Genomic DNA, 21,390 nt, shown 5'->3' with positions numbered 1-21,390 from the left:
TAACTTTTCCTACATTACTTATACCTGCAGAACCTCATCGATCTGGCAGGTTCTGAGAGCTCAAAAGCTGAAACTACTGGTATAAGGCGAAAAGAGGGATCATATATTAATAAAAGCCTTCTAACTCTTGGAACAGTGAGGCCTCTCAAACATTAACTTTTTAAATCAAACTTTTAGTATCTTCTTACTGCCATTTGTACGTGATTCTCATTTCTAATTACCGTCTTATTCTGTTATAATCTTCTGAATGCTACTAGAGATACTTATACAGATTATTTAGCATGCTATCTTTTTTATGTATTGTGGGACATATCATTTGTGAGGAATAATAGTACCTTTAAAGAGGTTTGAGAGGTTGTCAGGTTTGATGCTATTTCATGGGCATTGATTATCTGACCTTTTTTGTATTCTTTTATATAGAAAAAATAGTTACATTTGAATTAATGAAATGAGACTAATTCTCGAAATACAAAGAGGAAATAAAGCATGAAACTCAGAAGTGCCCATAAGAACAAGAAATGTAAGACAAAACCCACTAAAATCTAGATAATAATGGAATTGAAAACAACACTTGAAGCCCAAAGAAGATTAGAAAAGGAGAAAAGCTCATCCAAAGTTCTGATGAGAAACAACATTCAAAGAAAATATGTGGAGGGTCTTCATTATCAGCCAAACAAAGAGGACAATTTGAGGCCGAGAGTGATTGACTTGGAAGCTTCCTTTGAACTATGAGCTAATTCTTTTGGATTGGAGTTCTGTTTTCTTGTTGGGTTTGTTTCTTTTGCATGGTTTTGTACATTCTATCATTTTTCTCAATATACGTATATATTTATTAAAGAAAAAAAGAAAAAAGAAGAGAAATAAGTGGAATTAAATTCATTTACTGGAGACAGGACGCCTCCGGTATGAGTGTTTCTTGGATATACATCTTAATAGCCATGACTGAGTGTAGGAAAGCTCTTTTGGCTGGAACTCAACATTGACCTCTTTAACTTTATGGATCAAGAAAACCTTTTTGCTGTGAGTGAATTGGATTACTGTTAGGATACCAACTGGTTCCTTAACTTCTATTAAGCTTTTCAACAAAATTACAAGCAAAAGACTAACAAAACTCTTAAGACAAACAACTCAATGTTCAACAGTAATTAACCAACAGAATTCCAAACAACAAAACCAGAACACTTGCGACAATCCGGAAAATAAAGATACAGAACAAATAACAAAACTATGGCCGGAACAAAGGAACCTGGACTTCTGCTCTCTCCCCTTCGAGGAAGAAACCAGCCTCTCTCTTCTCCACCCAAAATTTCCGTCCCTCCTGCTGCTTTCCACTGGTCCTTTTAATTCCCACTACCAACTAACTAGTGGTCCCCACCTGATGGTCCACGATCTCCTTGCTTTCCTTCCCACTTACTATGTGTAGCTTCCCCATTGGTTTCATGGTAATTCTCTCCGCTCCCACGTGCTACCCCCTCATTGGCTTCATGTATTTTCTTATTTCTCCTATTATACGTGAACAGTATTGGGGGCCTAGCATCACTCTCCTCTTCTAAATCCACCTTGTCCCAATGTGGAACTCAGGGAATTGTTGCTTCATGTCTGAACAATCTTCCCATGTGGCTTCATGCGGCGGCAGTCCTTTCCAGCTAATTAGTGCTTCCCTTTCCTTTGTCGCTGGGTTTTTGTGATAGTCGTATAGATCTTCTGGTTGTGTAATCCACTCATGGTTTTCATTCACATAAGGATCAATTTGTTGTACTGGCTCCCGATTCCCCACTGCCTTCTTTAGCTGCGAAACGTGAAAACATGATGGATGACTGCTGAACTTGGGAGTTCCAGCTTATAAGCAACCTCCCCAATCTTTCCAATATATGGTATGGCCCGAAGTACTTTGGTGACAACTTTTTATTTCGTTTCTCAAGGACACTTGTCTATAAGGTCTGATTTTGAGAAATACATAATCCCCTTCCTGAAACTCGTCTTTTCTCTTTAAATCCGCTTGCTTCTTCATTCTTTCTTGAGCTAATTTCAGATGCTCTTTAAGTGCCCCTAAGATCACATCCCTCTCTTTCAGTTGTTGATCCAGTGTGGAGTTAGGTTTCTCCATATCCCATATTGAATCAAGGGTGGGGGTAGTCTGCCATAAACAGCCTGGAAGGGGGTGATTCAGATCGAACTGTGGTAAGTGGTGTTGTACCAGTATTTGGCCCAATGTAGCCGTTGACTCCATTCTCTCGACTTCTCCCTGCAAAAGCATCTCAAGTAGGCCTCCACGCTCTTGTTCACCACCTCTGTCTGCCCATCCGATTGGGGGTGATAAGAGGAGCTTCGATTCAATTTAGTGCCGGCTAATCTAAATATCTCTTTCCAAAAGTGGCTGAGAAAGACTGTCTTTGTCTGAGACTATGGACTTGGGATACTCGTGGAGTTTGACAACTTCCTTGACAAAAACTTTAGCCACAGTCTTGGCTGTATAAGGGTGTTTCAACAGTAGGAAGTGTGCATACTTGCTCAGTCTATCGACCATTACTAAAATTACATCCCACCCTCCTGACTTTGGCAAGCCTTCAATAAAGTCCATTGAGACATCACTTCAAATAGCATCAGGAATTTCTAAAGGCATCTGTTGAAAGCAATTAACACCAACACGAGGCTTACGTGGAAACCCGAGAACCGGGAGAAAAACCACGATACTTTAGTTTTTATTATTTTTCTTATGAATGAATACAATAGGTACAAAGGGATAGAATAAATAGAATACAATAGGAGTAAGAAAGGAAAAAATTTAGGAAAGATTTAGGAAATAAAATCTTCTATATTATTTTTTCCAAAAATACTTTAAGGGCAAAGCCCTACTAATTCTAACACTCCCCCTCAAGTTGGGACGTAAATATCAATGAGTCCCAACTTGCTAACACAAAAGTCGAAGTGTGGTCTGAGAAGCCCCTGGTGAGAACATCACTCCCCCTCAAGTGGCTTTATTGTCACAAAAAAGCTTTAATGGTGTCTCACATTCCTGATGAAGATCTAACAAGACTTTTTGGAGCCAAATTTCCTCATATATTCCCAAACTTATAGCTCTATATTCAGCCTCAGCACTGCTTCTGGCCACAACACTTTGCTTCTTACTCCTCCAAGTTACAAGATTGCCCCAAACAAAGGTACAATAACCGGAGGTCGACTTTCTGTCAACAACAGATCCTACCCAATTTGAGTCAGTATATGCCTCAAGGTCTTTCTATTTGTTTTTCTAAACATCAACCCTTTACCAGGGGTATTTTTCAAGTATCTCAAAATTCTGTTAACAGCTTCCATATGTTTCTCATAGGGAGTCTGCATAAACTGGCTGACAACACTCACAGCAAAGGAAATATCAGGACGAGTATGGGATAAATAAATTAATTTACCTACAGGACGCTGATATTGTTCTTTATCAACTGGAACTTGATCATCAGAGTTTCCTAATTTACAGTTGAATTCAATAGGAGTATCAGCAGGACGACATCCCAACATACCTGTCTCGGTTAGCAAATCAAGGGTGTATTTTCTTTGAGACACGGAGATACCTTCTTTAGATCTGGCCACCTCCATTCCAAGGAAATATTTCAGATTTCCCAAATCCTTGATTTCAAATTCATCACCCATTTTTTGCTTTAGTTGATTGATTTCTGTTTGATCATCTCCAATTAAAACAATGTCATCCACATAAACTATTAGGACAACAATCTTCCTTGTCTTGGAAACCTTTGTAAATAAAGTATGGTCACAGTGCCCTTGACTGTACCCTTGGGACTTGACAAAGGTAGTGAATCTGTCAAACCATGCTCTCGGAGATTGTTTCAGACCATATAGGGATTTCTGGAGTTTACACACCTACTGATCAAATTGGGCTTCAAATCCTGGCGGGGGCTCATGTAGACTTCCTCCACAAGGTCTCCATTCCAAAAAGCATTCTTAACATCCAGCTGGTATAGAGACCAATTTTTGTTCACAACAACATATAGCAGGACTCTAACAGTATTCAACTTAGCAATTGGAGAAAAAGTTTCTGAATAGTCAACACCATAGGTCTGAGTAAATCCCTTTGCAACTAACCTTGCCTTGTGTCTATCAAGCGTACCATCTGCTTTGTATTTGAGAGAGAACACCCATTTGCATCCGACAGTTTTATGTCCCTTGGGTAGAGCACAAATCTCCCAAGTTCTATTTTTTTCAAGAGTCTTCATCTCTTTCATAACAACATTTTTCCATTCAGGACACTCTAGAGCAGTGTAGATATTTTTCGGTATTATGAAAGAGTCCAGGCTTGCTGTAAATGCTCTAAACTGTGGAGAGAGATTATCATAGGAAACATAATTGCAAATGGGATGTTTAGTGCAGGACCTGGTACCTTTTCTCAAAGCAATGTGAATGTCAAGAGGGATCATACTCATCAAGTTTCCTTGTATGACCCTGTTCAGCTTCATTATTACTGGTTTCTATTCTAACCTCAGTCTCATCACCATGGTTCTTTTCTTCCACATTTTAAAGAGCAGCAACATCAGACCTGTCATTCTCACTCATCGTATTATTAGTACAAGGTTTTGTAGGGTTTTCCATACCTTGGTCTCGAGGAGGTTCGAAGTCTTGAACTGGAGCTGGCGATTGACTAGTAGGGGACCCAACTTCCTTTGTGAGATTCCTCCTATAATATGTTTTCCTGGGAACTTGGTTTGTGGGTAGGATTATGGGATGAGGATCAACGTCAGATACGGTACTAGGAGTAGGTTCAATAAATTCAAAGCTGCTGTTAGACTCTTCACTCACGCTCTCTCCCTGAAGATGGCTAACGGGAAAGTAGGGTCGGTTCTCACAGAAAGTAATATCCATAGTGATAAAGTATTTCCTAGACGACAGGTGAAAACATTTATAACCGCGCTGGTGAAGGGGATACCCAACAAACACACAAGCCTGAGCCTAAGGGGTAAATTTGGTCTGATTAGGGCCAAAATTATGGACATAAGCCGTACACCCAAACACACGAAGAGAAACTTCCGAAACAAGACGAGTAGGGGGGTAAGACTCCTTAAGACAATCTAAGGGAGTCTGAAGGTGGAGGATACGAGAAGACATTCCATTGATTAAGTGAGCGGATGTAAGAATAGCATTTCCCCACAGGTATGATGGAAGGGAAATTGAAAGCATAAGGGAACATGCTACTTCCATAAGGTGACGATTTTTTCGTTTGGTCACTCCATTTTGTTGAGGAGTGTAGGCACACGAGGTTTGGTGAACAATCCCCTTGGAGGCTAGAAAGTCACTAAGGTTATGGTTTTGGAATTCCCGACCATTATCACTTCGAAGAAATGCAATTTTTATATGGTATTGTGTTTCAATAGTATGATAAAAGTTTTGGAAAATGGATGAAACCTTGGATTTATCTGTGATAAGGTAGACCTAGGTAAGACGGGTATGGTCATCGATGAAAGTTACAAACCACTGCTTTCCCGATGAGGTGGTGACCTTGGAAGGACCCCAAACATCACTATGGATGAGGGTAAACGATTGTGTAGGTTTATATGGTTGTGAGGGAAAAGAGACCTAACGTTGTTTAGCCCGGATACACACATCACAAGATAGAGAAGAGACATCAAGTTTAGAAAAAAGGTGGGAAAATAAATATTGCATATATGTAAAGTTTAGGTAGTCGAAAATGCCACAACACAATCTTGTTCAGAAGTGCTAAAGTAGGACGACAGTAAACTAACCCTAGAGAAACTACTATAGGAGGTATCATCATCAAGGGTGTAAAGTCCCCTGCTATGCCGGGTAGTGCCAATCGTCCTCCCCGAGCTCATGTCCTGAAAATAAACCGATTCAGGTAAGAAGATAGCTTTACAATGCAACTCATAAGTGATCTTGCTTATAGATAACAAATTGTAAAACAGTTTAGGGACATGCAAAACATTCTGGAGAGCAAAACCGTCAAAGGGAACTATTTGTCCTTTGCTAGCGATCGGAGCTAGAGAGTCGTCGGCTATTCGGATTTTTCATTACCGGCACACGGGGCATACGAGATAAAGTGTTTCGAAGAACCTGTCAAGTGATCTGTTGCCCCCGAGTCTAAGATCCAGGGATTCTTCCCATCAACGCTAATAAGCCCAAGGGACAGAGACATACTTGACTGAGCAATGGCACCCAAAGTCGGAGTCTTGGTCTGGCTTGTAGTAGGACCAGTTGATTGAGAAGTGCTGGCAGGGGTAGTCTCACTAATGTAGGCATGTCCTGAGTTCTGTTTCTCGTTGGAGGATTGTTTCTTACCTCCTAGGGGACCGTGGAGTTTCCAACACTGATCCTTGGTGTGCCATTGTTTCTTGCAGTGCTCACACACAGAGATTGACTTCCCACTATTCTTGTCACTATCATGATTTAAGGACCGAGCGCTAAAGGCAGCGGAGTCAATGGTAGGGGTGGTCAGTACACCCATGGTATTAGTGCGATTCTCTTCCAAGCGGACTTCAAAACATACTTCGATTAGGGAGGGAAGAAGTTTTTGTCTGAGTATATGACCACAAACAATATCAAATTTGGGATTAATTCCGGTAAGGAAGTCATAAACACGGTCAACCTTTTCAAGTTTAGCATATTGTGTACCGTCATTTGGTGTGTCCCAAACAGTCTCTCTGCACAAATCCATCTTTTGCCAGAGGAGAGAGAGCTTGTTAAAATAGGTAGTCACGTCCAGGGTCCCTTGTTTGCAATTATGGACCTGTTTTCGCAGTGTATACAACTGAGAGGCATTCTGTCATTTCGAGTAAAGGGTCTAAGTTGCATCCCACAAATCTTTTGTGGCTGCATATAGTAGAGGCTTGCCGATCTGTGGTTCCATACTATTAATCAGCATGGACCGAATAAGTGAGTCCTCCCTTTCCAGAGTCGTTCCTGGTGGAGGACGTATAGTCTCTTCAGTTCAGAAGCCGAACTGGTGGCGACCTTCGAGGAACATCTTTATTGATTGAGACCAAGAGAAATAATTTTGCCCATTTAATTTTTCACCTGAAAAATTCCCTGTAGACGAACCCAAAGAGCCAGTTATATAATTTGACAGTAAATTAGGAAATGTAGTTACCGGGTTCTTGGAATACATCGGCAACTCGGTTGGTTTGGACTGTGTCGAAGACTCGCCCACTTTAATGTCCGATCTGTTCTGGGATTGATCAATCCCATTACCAGAAAACAACGGCTGCTGTAAAGAGTCAACATACAGCAGATGCTTATTGTACAGATTTGACAGATTTATAGTTGAGGGTTGCTGTCCGGAGTTCATAGGTGGCACGTGAGGATGCGGATGGCTAGGTATGATGGTTGGACATCTGATGGCGCGTAGAGGGGAATGGGTTGGGCAGAGAGATGAAAAGACGTCGGTGCTTGGGCCCACGCGCCAGACAGGAGTGGCGCGTGAGGTAGTTTTTGGTCAGACGGCGGCGCGTACGGCTGCGAAACCACCCCCATTGGGTAGATCAGCGGTTTCTGTAGGTTTTGGAGCAATTTCTCCATGGCGGCGGCGGCAGTGACAGGTTCAGTTTCGATCTGGGTTTCTCCTAGGTTAGTTTCTAGGTTTTCGTTATTACTTTGCTCTGATACCATATTGAAAGCAATTAACACCAACACGAGGCTTACGTGAAAACCCGAGAACCAGGAGAAAAACCATAATACTTTAGGTTTTATTATTTTTCTTATGAATGAATACAATAGGTACAAAGGGAGAGAATAAATAGAATACAATAGGAGTAAGAAAGGAAAAAATTTAGGAAATAAAATCTTCTATATTATTCTTTCCAAAAATACTCTATGGACAAAACCCTACTAATTCTAACAGCATCAACAACCCGGCTGGAGACAAAGCAGAAGTCTTGTTTCATTGGCAGATCACACATTGATCACAATACTTTTTTATATCCTTCTTCACATTCCCTTCCAATATAGCTCATTGGTCATTCTCTTATAGGTTCTTAGGAAGCCCGAGTGTCCCCCAAAGACTAAATCGTGATACGTGTGCATAATCGTTGGTAGTAAGGAAGAGGAACTTGAAAGCGCTAACCTGTCTTTGAACTTCAGAACCCCTTGATGTGAGGTGTAGTATGGTATTTCGAGCTTCTGCTCTTCAGTGGGAGGAAATTTCAATGCTTTGGTCTTGTCAGACCTGGGGGTAGAGGGAGTTGCTCGAGTAAATGACCAATGGAAGACTGCTACTTCGCAAGCAATGAAGGCTCGCTATTCCTCAACTTTTGCTTACTGTACGCCTATTTACTTTATGTATCTTCTCAAGATGCAGGCCAAAACTATCAAAATTCTTGAAATGAAAATGAGAGATTTCTTATGAGCACATGAAGGTAATGGGAAAGGAAGCAATTTAGTAAATTAGAAGACAGTGGTCAATCACATTAATGGGAGACTTTGAAGTTGGCAATCTCAAAGATAAAATATTGCTTTGGTCTCCAATGGATTTGGAGTTTTTCCCTTGGAGGAAATTCTCTTTGGAACTCTTTTATTGAAAACAAATACAGGTTGAATGCTTACGGTTTGTGTACTAGCAATCAAAAGAAAATGAGAAGAATTTCTTCTTGGAGGTCTGTTTTCTTACTATAATTTTGCTCTAATCATCTTACTATAGAGTTACAACTGGAGAAATAATAGCTTCGGTAACCATTGTTTTGGTGGATGCTAGCACCTTAAATTCAAGTCCCTGGGACTTTTACCAAATCTCTAATTACAAAGGAAGGGAAGGTAGTTCATTTTTAGGATGTGGATATAAAAGGAAATTTTCTCAATATTAAAAGGAAAAAAAGAAAGAAGAAAGAAGGCAGTGGAATTCCAGTTTTACATACCACACAAGAATCTTTCGAGTGGAACGAGAATCTCGATAACCTAAACAAAAATGCTGACAATCAAATATCAAGTTGAACCAATTTGCTTACATCCCTATCAAATATCAAGAGGATTAAAAGAAGGAAACCCACCTTAGAACTAAGGAATGTTATAGAGTAATCGCAGATGACATGGGTTCTTATTTACTTGTTTTTTTAAAAATATTTTTAAGCATCTTATGTACTTGATACCCTTTCCTGTGAAGAAACTAATATTAAATATTTCCCCTAAGGTTAGTCTTCCATGTACTTATTTTTGTTCTCTATACTGGAGGAAGTTCATAAAGTAACCATGGTGGAAAATAATTTTAGTAATCACTCGTTAATTTTCTTATGAGCACTATATCATATCAAATTTAGTCAATTGGTACCCACCGATAGCACTCTCTCACAGCACTGGTTGCCATGTTGGATTTACTTAACTCTACCACCAATGATGAGTTGTCATTTGTTGTAAAGGACATAACTTGGTTGATGCTGATTTCTTGTGTCAGGTAATATCAAAGCTAACAGACGGAAAGGCGAATCATATACCATACCGTGACTCTAAACTTACCAGACTTCTTCAGTCTTCACTTAGCGGTCATGGGCGTGTGTCTGTAAGGCTTTTTATGCCTTATTATTGAATGAATTTCGTTTTAACACTCAAAGATGTTTCATTGATTTAATTAGCCTTAAAAAAACATTAGTTTGTTCAATCTTCTGTATTTGTATTCACAGCTTATATGCACAGTTACTCCAGCATCAAGTAGTTCAGAAGAGACGCATAATACATTGAAATTTGCACATCGAGCGAAACACATTGAAATTCAAGCAGCACAAAATAAGGCAGGAGTGTTTTCTTTAATAGAAAAGTTATTTTCTTCATGTTTGCTTGTTAAACCAGCTGATTAATTTGGGAAAAAATGTAGCTGATTTATCATACCTGCAGATTATTGACGAGAAATCACTTATCAAGAAATATCAGAATGAGATTCGATGTTTAAAGGAGGAGTTAGATCAACTAAAGAGGGGTATTGTGACTGTTCCTCAACTGAGAGATTCTGAAGACGACATTGTGCTCCTGAAGCAGAAGGTACTATCACATTTGAAGTGTTGATTCGTAACCCTGTTAATAGATGAAAACACATTCCAACCAATTCCTGAAAAAATATAAATTTGGATTTCTTTAGGACTTTGTTTCTCTTTTATTGTATATTTAAGTTCTTGGTACTAAAAAACAAATCAATTGTCTACCTACCTCATTAGATTATAAATTACTATTTCAGTGATAAGTGAAATATGCTGTACAGAGGGTTGGAGGGGAGAGAAAAAAGCTGGAATTGCAAAATGAGAATTATAATAAAAATTATGACATTAATGGAGCAGGATCTGTTCTATTGGTTGTACAATTGTGTCCTTGAGTTTTGTGGATTATAATAAAAGTTGTAATTTTATTTTGATATAAACATTAGTTGTTTTCTTCATGCTGTAGAGTCAGAGATCAAAGACAATTTTTTTTCAAATGCAGTTAACATCCAAATATCCAGTATTTAAAGGACTAAGACTAGTTACCTATAACCTAAAGAATCAGTAATCAGCAGCATAAATAGTAATAAACACGCCCAACTAAGCAGTAACATAAAACACATAATAACTAAACTACTCCAGCCAATGGAAACCCAAAATAAAATTACACGAAGATGAAATAAACTGAAAGTGCTCTTAATAATGGGGCAATTACTTTTGATTGATAACTTTTTCATAATTTTAAAAATAAATAAAATAAAAAACTATTGATTGATGACTTGGGGCTTTAGTCTTCCTGTGGAGGAGTGAGGTGTGGCATGATATCATGGATATCAATAAATAAAAATATATATGTAGGTGTGTATGTACTAATAAAAGATTATGTACTACTAATAAAAGATTTCAAGAGTATTCTGAGTCATTTGATTGTACATGGTTATACATGCTTTGGTGCCAAGATGTTTGATGGCAGAATATGTATTTACTTCCATTTCTCTTGCAACATATGGTGTTTGACTTTAAATATTTCTTTTGGTGTGACCCTATGCATAAAGTTAGAAGATGGTCAATTCAAACTACAGTCAAGATTGGAACAGGAGGAAGAAGCAAAAGCTGCTTTATTGGGCAGAATTCAACGTCTAACGAAGTTAATTTTGGTCTCCACAAAGGCATCGCAATCATCACGGTTTCCTCACCGGCCTGGTCTTAGGAGAAGACATTCTTTTGGGGAGGAGGAAGTATGTACCTTATAGTTATTGCCTTAAGATGATTGTTAATTAGCGATTTATATGAGTACTTTATTGGTTATTACTCTCAATATCATTTAAATGTTATGGAGTTCTGAACTTAATACTTAGTGCATCTATTGTCTCTAAGTGCTTATCTACATGTGGACAGCTAGCCTACCTGCCATACAAGAGGCGGGACCTAATTTTAGATGATGAAAACATCGACATGTATGCTTCCGTTGAGCCCAATAGTGAAGCCAATGAGGATACGGTTAAGGAGGAGAAGAAGACCCGAAAGCACGGTCTACTAAACTGGTTAAAATTGCGGGTATGTAGTATTTGGATACACGAGTTCTGCTGTATCATCACTATTAGTAGTTTTTTGCTTAAGATTATATTGTAAGTGTTTTAGTTCTCAAGCATTGATATTGAAACTAATGATTGTTGTGATAGATCCGCATCCTATCTGTTTCAATAAAACATGTTTTGTAGACATACTTGATGTCAGGCATATATGATGATATTATAGGGAGTTTCTTAGGCCATTTAGTGAAAAGGCTATCAACTTGTTTCACTGCTCTGACATTTGTTTGCATAATTGTTATAAATAAATTTAAAGTAAACTTGGTTCTTAATATCTTTATCTTTTAGCTTCTGCCGTTGACTTTAAGCCTCAAGATCTAACTAGCTGGAGATGTATTTATTCATCCAGTCACTCCTAAATATTAAAAAGGTGTATTCACCAGAATAAAAGATCAAAAGAAAAACCGAGTGAAACCGTGAGGTTTCTCACCTTTTTATATACTATTTATACTAGATCAATGGCAAAAACAGAGGCAGCACTCTGTATTTATATATTTATATTGCCAAAACAGTAGCTACAAGATTCAGAATAGAAATAACAAGGAAAAAAACAACAAAGAACAAACCAACCTCTTTCTCTAGGCTAGGGCAGGCTCCCTCAGCCGCCAATGTCCCTCCTTACCAATACATTCTCCATATATTTCTCATACCTACCTTACTACCCTCCCCTTGCTATTTATAAGACAAGTGTCCGAATAGGACAAATGATACTATCTTGTAGGGCCCACTTGCTGTTCCACTATCCCACTATCCCATTTCAATTCTTTCTTTCCTCCATGCTGTCTTGTGTAATTCCTTTCTTGCCCTTCCTCTTATACACATTAATAATAGCAGGTCTTACAATACCCCGGGTTCCAAAATCACCTTGTCCTCAAGGTGGAATGAGGGAAACTGTTGGTTCATTGAGTAAACGGATTCCCAGGTGGCTTCAGTGTCGGGTAATCCTTTCCATTTCACCAGCCATTCATTTGCTCCCAACTCTGGACTCCAACGAATGCCTAGTACTGTTTCCGGCCAAAGTTGTAACTCAAATTCGGCTGTGAGCTTTGGCTGTTGGGTTTGAATTGTGTAATGTTTGCCAAGTTTAAGTTTGAGTTGCGAAATATGGAAAACGTTGTGAATTGAGGCTTATGGGGGCAGATCAAGTCGATAGGCCACCTCCCCTATGGTCTCAGTGATGCGATATGGGCCATAATACTTAGGAGCTAGTTTTTCGGCCCTTTTCTTTGCTAAGGAGCGTTGACGGTAAGGCCTCAGCTTGAGATAGACTTCATCTCCCACTTTAAACTTAAGTTCTCTCCTCTTTGAGTCCGCAAACTTCTTCATTCTGTTTTGAGCAATAGTAAGGTTTTCCTTGAGCGCGCTAATGGCCAAGTCCCTCTCTTTCAGCATTGTTTCAACTTCATCATTAGGTGTCTTCTTATCTCCATAGGATATTAAGGGTGGTAGAGGTCTACCATACACGGCTTGGAAGGGGGTCGTGCGTGTTGAAGAATGGAAGGTGGTATTGTACCATAACTCCGCCTATGGTATGAACTGATGCCATTTGTTCGGTTGCTCGTTACAGAAACATCTTAAGTAGGTTTCTAAACACTGGTTGACCCTTTCTGTCTGGCCGTCGGTTTGAGGATGAAAGGCGGTGCTTCGTTTAAGAATAGTATCCATAGCATAGAATAATTCTTTCCAAAAGTTGCTTAGAAAGATTTTATCCCTATCTGATATGATTGACTTAGGGATGCCATGTCTTCGAACTATCTTATCAATGAATTCTATGGCTACTTGCTTTGCTGAGAACGGGCGTTTCATGGTGACAAAGTAAGCATATTTGCTCAGCCGGTCAACCACAACCATAATCACATTCATACCCCGTGCTTTAGGCAACCCTTCTATGAAGTCCATAGTCCAATCTTCCAATATGCGGTCGGGTATGGGTAATGGTTGAAGAACTCCTACCGGTTTGGTTGCTTCACTTTTATTTCTTTGGCAGATTTCACACTGTTCGACATATTTCTTAATATCTGTCTTCATACCCTTCCGAAACAGCTCACCACTCATCCGCTTGTAGGTCCTCAAAAACCCTGAATGTCCTCCAAATATAGAGTCGTGAAAGGTGTGTAAGAGGCTGGGTATAAGTGAAGAGGATTTGGACAGTACCACTCTTCCTTTATACATTAACTTGCCATTCAGCAAGGAATATTTTCCCTCCAGTGACGGGTCAGTCTGCAGCTGTTGTGCTATGAGTTGAAGTTCTTCATCCTTCGCAACTTCCTTTGTAACTGTTTCAATTCCAACTGGTGATCCATTCTTGAAAGTGCATCAGCTGCTTTATTTTGGAGTCCCGGTTGATATAAAATCTCAAAGTCATATCCCAACAGCTTGGTTAACCACTTTTGGAACTGTGGTTGAACCTCTCTCTGCTCCAATAGAAACTTTAGAGCTTTTTGGTCCGATATAATGGTGAACCTTCTTTCTAAGAGATAATGCCGCCACTTCTACACTGATAGTACTACAGCCATCAATTCTCTTTCATAGATAGATTTGGATTGGGCCCTTGGAGACAACTTCTGGCTGAAGAATGCGATGGGATGGCCGTTCTGAGACAGTACTGCTCCCAATCCACTGCCTGAGGCATCGGTCTCTATCATAAAAGGCAAAGACCAATCGGGTAGTGCGAGTACGGGTATGGTAGTCATAGCTGATTTCAGACTTTCAAATGCAAGGGTGGCGTTCTCATCCCATTTGAAAGCATTCTTCTGCAGTAGTTTGGTCAAGGGTGCTGCAATCTCACCATAACTTTTGACAAAGCGTCTATAATAGCCCGTCAGCCCTAAAAACCCTCTTAAGCCTGTTATATCTTTAGGTTGTGGCCATTGTAGCATACATCTAACCTTATCTTGGTCTGCTTCTACCCCATGTTTTGAAATAATATGGCCCAAGTAGTGTATTTGCGAATGAGCGAAAACACATTTGTTGCGATTAGCATATAATTGGTTATCTCTTAGTATTGCAAACACCATCCCTAAGTGTCTCTCATGCTTCGTTATGTCCGAACTATAAACCAGTATATCATCAAAGAAAACCAATACACAACGTCGGAGGAAAGGCTTAAATACCTGATTCATGAGGGATTGGAAAGTGGCGGGTGCGTTTGTTAATCCAAATGGCATTACCATGAATTCATAATGGCCTTCATGTGTCATAAACGCAGTCTTCTCGATATCTTCTTCTTTCATTCGGATTTGACGATAGCCTGATTTTAAGTCTAGCTTGGAGAACACCGTTGCCCCATGTAATTCATCCAAGAGTTCTTCAATAACTGGAATGGGGAATTTATCGGCTATTGTAATTTTGTTCAGCTTCCTGTAATCCACGCAAAACCTCCAGCCCCCATCTTTTTTCTTGACTAACAACACTAGACTTGAGAAAGGGCTGTGACTTGGTCTAATGATTCCGGTCTGCAGCATTTCGGTGACCAGTTTCTCTATCTCTTCCTTTTGTTGATGGCCGTATTTACATGGCCGGACATTGATTGGCTTCCGCCCTGGCATGGTGAATATGCGATGATCGACAGCTCTCTTTGGTGGCAAAGTGGTAAGGATGTCAAACACATCCGAATACTGATTAAGTAAGAACTGAATCATTGGTAATCCTTCCTCATCGCCTTGCTGACCTGTTTTCTTACTTTCTTTGTAATCATTTTCGATCTCATAACCTTGCCAGTCAATCAGAAAACCTTGATCTTCCGCTTCCCATGTCTTCTCTAAAGTCTTTAGTGAACATTCTGCTCGTATCAAGGCCGGGTCTCCCTTTAGAACTACCTTATTTCCTTCCTTTCAGAAAACCATTGTCAACGATGGCCAATGTATCGTCATGGTACCTGTCGTATCCAACCATTGCATTCCCAATACCATGTCTACTTTCCCTAGTTCCACTACCAACAGGTCAGTCACAACTTTTAGCCCTTCAAGCTGGATTTCCACTTGGCTGCAGATGCCCTTTCCTTTACAACTGGTGCCATCCCCAATGGTAACCCCAAACTGAGTGTTTCTGTCTATAGGGATTTTCCTCTCCGTGACCAGCTCACATTGAATGAAATTGTGGGTTGCCCCACTGTCAATTAAGACGATGATCTCTTTCCCCTTGACTACTCCTCTTAGTTTCATAGTTCCCTTGGTTGTCAGGCTGGTAATGGCCCGATACTCTATCACAGCTTTCTCTAACCCCTCCAACTGATTGATCTCCACTGGCTCTGTTTTTTGCGTATTTGAACTTTCCCCTTCCTCGGTACTTTCTTCTTCATTCAAGATAAAGAGCATGAGCTCCCTTTTCTCTTTGATTTTGCAGCGATGTCCATGAGAATATTTCTCATTACACCTAAAACAAAGACCCTTGTCTAAACGTGCTCTAAACTCGGCGTCAGAAAGTCTTTTAACAGGAGGTTCTCCTTTGTGATAACTTCCTTTGAGGGGTATCGTTATTTGTTTCATTTGGAACTCATTTTTCCTCATGCTTCCTTTATCGTTGTTCCATGGAACCTTAGTAGTAGTGGCTTCGTTTCTCTTCGGCTCCATAATCCCCATCTCTGCTTGTGCCAATTTGAGGGCTAAGTTACGGTTGTTAACCAACTGGGCTGCCATCATACATTCTTTTAGCGTTTGAGGGTGGCGACTCATCACTTCAGCTTGCAGCGCCGGTTCTAAGCCAGTCAAGAAGGCAACACGAAGTACGCTTTCTGCCATGTGTGGGAGAGGTGCCGAGTAGTTCACGAATTTCTTGACATAATCATTGTAGGAACCTTCTTGCTGAATGCGTATAAGTCTGGCCCCCAAACTTTTCTGTCTGGTGTCTCTAAAAAATTCAAACATTCGGGTCTTCAAATCCTCCCACGATTCTACCTTTTTCCTGTTGTGGCTCCACCGGTACCAGTCCACTTCATCTTGTCCAAAGCTCACCACAGCCACCTTAACCTTTTCAGCTTCCGGCAAGTTATTGATCTCAAAGAAGTGCTCTGCACGGTAAACCCAAGATTCTGGATTTTCTCCCAAAAACATGGGCATTTCCAACTTTTTATACTTACTTCGATCGACCAGGTGGGTGTTCACTTCCCCGGTTATGTCTGTCTCTTCCATTTTTCCTTTCATTTTCATGATGGACCCGTCGGACGTGCCGGATTCTTCCTTCTTCTTATATGATTGGTTTTCTCTCAACTCATCAGCCAGCCTGTCCATGCTTTTCTTCATTTCAAGCATCATTTCCTTGAGGCTCAACACCTCCTTTTCCGTTCCTTCCAACCTTTCTTCCATTTGTCGTTGCGCCATTAGTCTCGTGATTACTCCCAGTTTGACAAAGCTCTGATACCAATTGTGAGGTTTCTCACTTTTTTATATACTATTTATACTAGATCAATGGCAAAAACAGAGGCAGCACTCTGTATTTACATATTTATATTGCCAAAACAGTAGCTACAAGATTCAGAATAGAAATAACAAGGAAAAAAACAACAAAGAACAAACCAACCTCTTTCTCTAGGCTAGGGCAGGCTCCCTCAGCCGCCAATGTCCCTCCTTACCAATACATTCTCCATATATTTCTCATACCTACCTTACTACCCTCCCCTTGCTATTTATAAGACAAGTGTCTTAATAGGACAAATGATACTATCTTGTAGGGCCCACTTGCTGTTCCACTATCCCATTTCAATTCTTTCTTTCCTCCATGCTGTCTTGTGTAATTCCTTTCTTGCCCTTCCTCTTATACACATTAATAATAGGAGGTCTTGCAGAAACATCAGGTGCAAATTATTTATGATATCAATCATATTAATACAAGGTGCTTTTTAGAATTAATTAAAGTGGTATCAGAAAATTTATTGTAGACTCTGGTTTTCTCTTTCCTTGGAATTTCCCAAGTACTCTCTTACAGCCTGCATGACTCCTACTTCATTTTAGCTTACGGATCCTTCTAAAACTTCTAAAAGTTCATTTGTTTGGTTCTTGATTCTTTCTTTTGAATCTACTGCTACTTGAAGTTTGTGTATTCCTTTATGTCCTGATTATATTCTCAACCAGCAAGGTTGTTTGAAGTTTGGGTATTCCTCTACATGTTCATAGCTCCCTTTTTAATATCTCTACTTTGTACTTTGTCTATTTTATGCTCCTTTGTGTTACTTCTTTTTTTGGTTCTTTTTGTTCTTTCGCACCTTGTATTTTGGAGCATCGGACTCTTCATTTTCTTAATGAGAAGTATGATATCCTTTATATATATAGAGAGAGAGAGAGACATTTTCAAATATAATAAAATAAACTAAAATATTTACAACATATGACAAAATTTTGGATTCTATCAATGATAGAAATCGATAAACTTCTATCATTATCACTAGTAGAAGCATATCAGTATCTATCAATGTTTATTATTGATATAATCTAAAATTTTGTTATATTTTGTAAATAGTTTGTCAAATTTTCTATTTTTGATAATTTCCCATATATATATATATTTCAACCTACAAAATGTCTTTGAGTACGCTTAAATTGAAAATATATATAACTTGCCTAAGTATGCTATTTTTTATGGATTTTCTTTATGGTATCCATGATGATATTTTATTGTGTAGAAGTTTACAAGTTTTCTATTTACTTCTCTTGATCAGAAACGAGATAGTGGTTTGGGAACTTTGACAAACACAAGTGATAGGTCAAGTGGAATGAAGTCAACAAGCATTCCTTCCACACCTCGAGCTGATCAGAATAATGTTCCGACAGAATCCAGATTATCCCATTCTTTACAAACAGAAAGCTCCCCATCTGCAGATCTCTTATCCGACGCCAGAGAGGAGAAAGAAGCTCCTGAGGAAAATATTTTTGATCCAGAGACACCTTTGGTATGCATGTGATTGCATTTTATGTTGAAAGTTCTATTAGATCCGAGATAGTTGTTGCCTTTGTTGATATCCACAATGGAGTAATTCAACCTCTCATTGGTGAAACAAATGAAAGTAGTGCAATCCTTAGACACCAGCATTGCCCATGACTCTTCCCCAAAAGTTTTAATGTTATTAAGAAACTGTTTTAGTATACAAACTTAATTGTTTCTCGTTTGAGTTGAATTTCTTCCTTGGAATTACAACTTTTGTGATCAAGAGAGTCAAATTAGCTAGATTGTTAGAAGTAAAGAGGTGTAGACGTGAATGATGCAGAAGTAGAAGGACAATTGATATTCTTATTCTACTTTCTTTGTTAAAATAAATCAAACCATGTATATCATTTCTTCTTGCGTGCATTTTCTTCTTGATTTTTCTTTCTCCTGCATGAAACCAATAATTTTTTTTTTCTTTAGTGTATTATTATATATCTAAGAATTACAAGTTCAAATTCCTTTCTTATTTTGAAAATAAATGTAATTACCATTTTTTTGCAAGATATTCGTAATTGCTTCACCATATACTTTTTTAAAAAATAAAATAAATTATAAAATAAAATAAAAAGATGTTTATTATTCTCCATACTGTGATATAAGAATGTTTTTCTTATGTCAAAATTGATTCATCCGTTTTGCCAGACTAGCATAAAATCAAGCGATCGGATTGATCTTCTAAGGGAACAGCAAAAGATTTTGTCCGGAGAGGTGGCACTTCATTCAAGTGCTTTGAAGCGTTTGTCTGATGAGGCTGCAAGAAACCCCCAGAAAGACCAAATTCATGTAAGAGCTTATTATCCTAGAGCTAAATGTTTACGCTCTATCAATTTGTCAAAGCACTTTAGTCTTATGGTTCTTTTGCTATTAAGTTTGAGATGAAAAGGTTGAAAGATGATATCAACGAAAAGAATCAGCAGATAGCTTTTCTCGAAAAGAAAATTGCAGATGCTTCACCAAATAAAATGACGGACCTGGAGATAATGCAAGTAAGGTCTTCGATAGTTTTTATATATTCAATTTTCTTTTAAGTGCAACCTCAGTTTTTCTTATGGAAGCCTGCGTGCTTGTCTTACTGCTGCAGGAAATTGACGAACTGACTGCACAGTTGAATGAGAAGTCGTTTGAACTTGAGGTGATTGATGAATTGGATATTATGAATAATCTCGAACTTTTGTTTTAGATTTGAATTTATGGTCAGCATCATGAATTATTTTTTTAAAAAAATAATGCAAGGAGCTTCTCATCAACTGTTATTGTTTTCCTGTCTGCGGACCATAAGAGAAAAACAAAAAAAATCGAAGTGCACTGTTGTTGGTGCTTGCTTTCTGATTTGGTGGTCACAGTGGGTTTTCCGTATCTACAAGTCTTTAGTTCAGTCCAACTTCTTTTTTGCATTCATATCGATAAATTGGCTCATGGTTACAAAAAGAGTTTTAAAGATGGAAGCATGAAAAAAACAGGCATCAATTTCTCCGAGGTGTTTCTCAAGTATAGTAATGCTTCTCTCGTTAGTATGAATATTGAACTTTCTCTTTCTGTTCAATTCTACAGGTTAAAGCTGCAGATAATCGGATCATTCAGGAGCAGCTAAACCAAAAGGTAAATAACTACTTTGGCAAATCTTATTAAGATAGCTTCTCCAAGAGTCATGATTTCTTTTACTGGTTGTGACTAACATTCTTCTATCAGATCTCTGAATGTGAAGGGCTACAGGAAACTGTAGCCTCCTTAAAGCAACAGCTAGCTGATACACTTGAATTGCGAAATACACCAAAGGATGAAAGATTAGCACAGGTATCTTTTATAGTCCCAACATCTCCATCGTTGAGTGATCATCACAACTCACTTTCTAGCAGGTTCAGAGGAAATATTACGGGTTATTTCTGTATTAAGAACGTTTTTCCGATGTTTTTTTTTATTGCATTTTCAAATAAAAGAACCAATATGCCAAACTCCTGTTTTCTACTGTGTGGGATTCTCAAGTAATCCTTGACCTCTTGCCAATTGATTCTGAACTGAGTTTTGTGATTATTATTATCTCCGAATGATCTAAATCTATTTGATCTACCTTAGTAGTCAATTCATATTAAAAAGTAAAAGTAAATAAATAATGAAAAGATTAATTTTATTCTTTCCCCTATGACAGGAGGTTGATGATCTGAAGCATAAACTGGCTGAACTAACGGAGTCAAAAGAGCAGCTTGAGCTAAGAAACCAGAAACTTGCAGAGGAGAGTTCATATGCTAAGGGTCTAGCCTCAGCTGCAGCTGTTGAGCTCAAAGCCTTATCAGAAGAAGTTGCGAAGCTCATGAATGAAAATGAGAGACTATCATCCGAACTTGCTGCATCCAAGAGCTCCCCTTCGCAGAGAAAATCTACTATTGGAATGCGGAATGGTCGGAGAGAAGTTATTTCAAAGCGCACTGACATTGGTCCATCTGCTGCAGAACTGAAGAGAGATCTGGCCATTAGTAAGGAAAGAGAACTATCCTATGAAGCTGCTCTTCTCGAAAAGGATCATAGAGAGGCCGAACTTCATCGGAGGGTTGAGGAATCAAAGCAGAGAGAAGCTTATCTAGAAAATGAACTTGCCAACATGTGGGTTCTAGTTGCAAAATTGAAAAAATCACATGGAAATGACACTGATGACCACTCCACTCTAGACACGTTGCGGCTTGATGATGACAGGTTGATATGAAGTAACTGCAAACATCATAGGTGAATGCTCAAGGATGTTGCTGGTTTGTGTGTATGTGTGTGAGAGTGAGAAAGAAGAGTGTGTGTGTGAGATGTAAAAAAAGAAAAAACTGTTCAGCGCCATCACATTGGTGCATTTGTGTATAACAAGGTAGGGCTGCTTTCATTCATCAGAAAAAGTTACTGTTTCTTTTGTCCTCTTCTTCATCATTGCTTGTTTTATGAGAGAATTCATTTTCAATGTAAATGTAGGCATTGGCTTTCAAATA

The 21,390-nt window shown here is 38.9% G+C and overlaps 1 protein-coding gene across 2 annotated transcripts in view; it reads left to right on the top strand.

Moving 5' to 3' along the window:
- LOC103486115 (kinesin-like protein KIN-7K, chloroplastic) overlaps positions 1-21,390 on the top strand; it is a 37,211-nt gene extending 15,821 nt beyond the window's left edge. For both annotated transcript variants that reach the window (XM_008443961.3, XM_008443960.3), the window contains 13 exons: positions 31-135; positions 9,401-9,505; positions 9,627-9,734; positions 9,838-9,981; positions 10,970-11,152; positions 11,313-11,471; positions 18,159-18,389; positions 19,067-19,207; positions 19,294-19,410; positions 19,506-19,556; positions 19,976-20,023; positions 20,114-20,218; positions 20,571-21,390. In XM_008443961.3, coding sequence (XP_008442183.1) covers positions 31-135; positions 9,401-9,505; positions 9,627-9,734; positions 9,838-9,981; positions 10,970-11,152; positions 11,313-11,471; positions 18,159-18,389; positions 19,067-19,207; positions 19,294-19,410; positions 19,506-19,556; positions 19,976-20,023; positions 20,114-20,218; positions 20,571-21,122 — 2,049 coding nt within the window. In that variant the 3' untranslated portion in view covers positions 21,123-21,390. The remainder of the gene's footprint in view (positions 1-30; positions 136-9,400; positions 9,506-9,626; positions 9,735-9,837; positions 9,982-10,969; positions 11,153-11,312; positions 11,472-18,158; positions 18,390-19,066; positions 19,208-19,293; positions 19,411-19,505; positions 19,557-19,975; positions 20,024-20,113; positions 20,219-20,570) is intronic.

Source organism: Cucumis melo, chromosome 8 (genome assembly GCF_025177605.1).
Source record: "Cucumis melo cultivar AY chromosome 8, USDA_Cmelo_AY_1.0, whole genome shotgun sequence".
Lineage (NCBI taxonomy): Eukaryota > Viridiplantae > Streptophyta > Magnoliopsida > Cucurbitales > Cucurbitaceae > Cucumis > Cucumis melo.
Note: the sequence above shows the minus strand (reverse complement) of the source record. Positions and strands in the feature narration are given on the sequence as shown.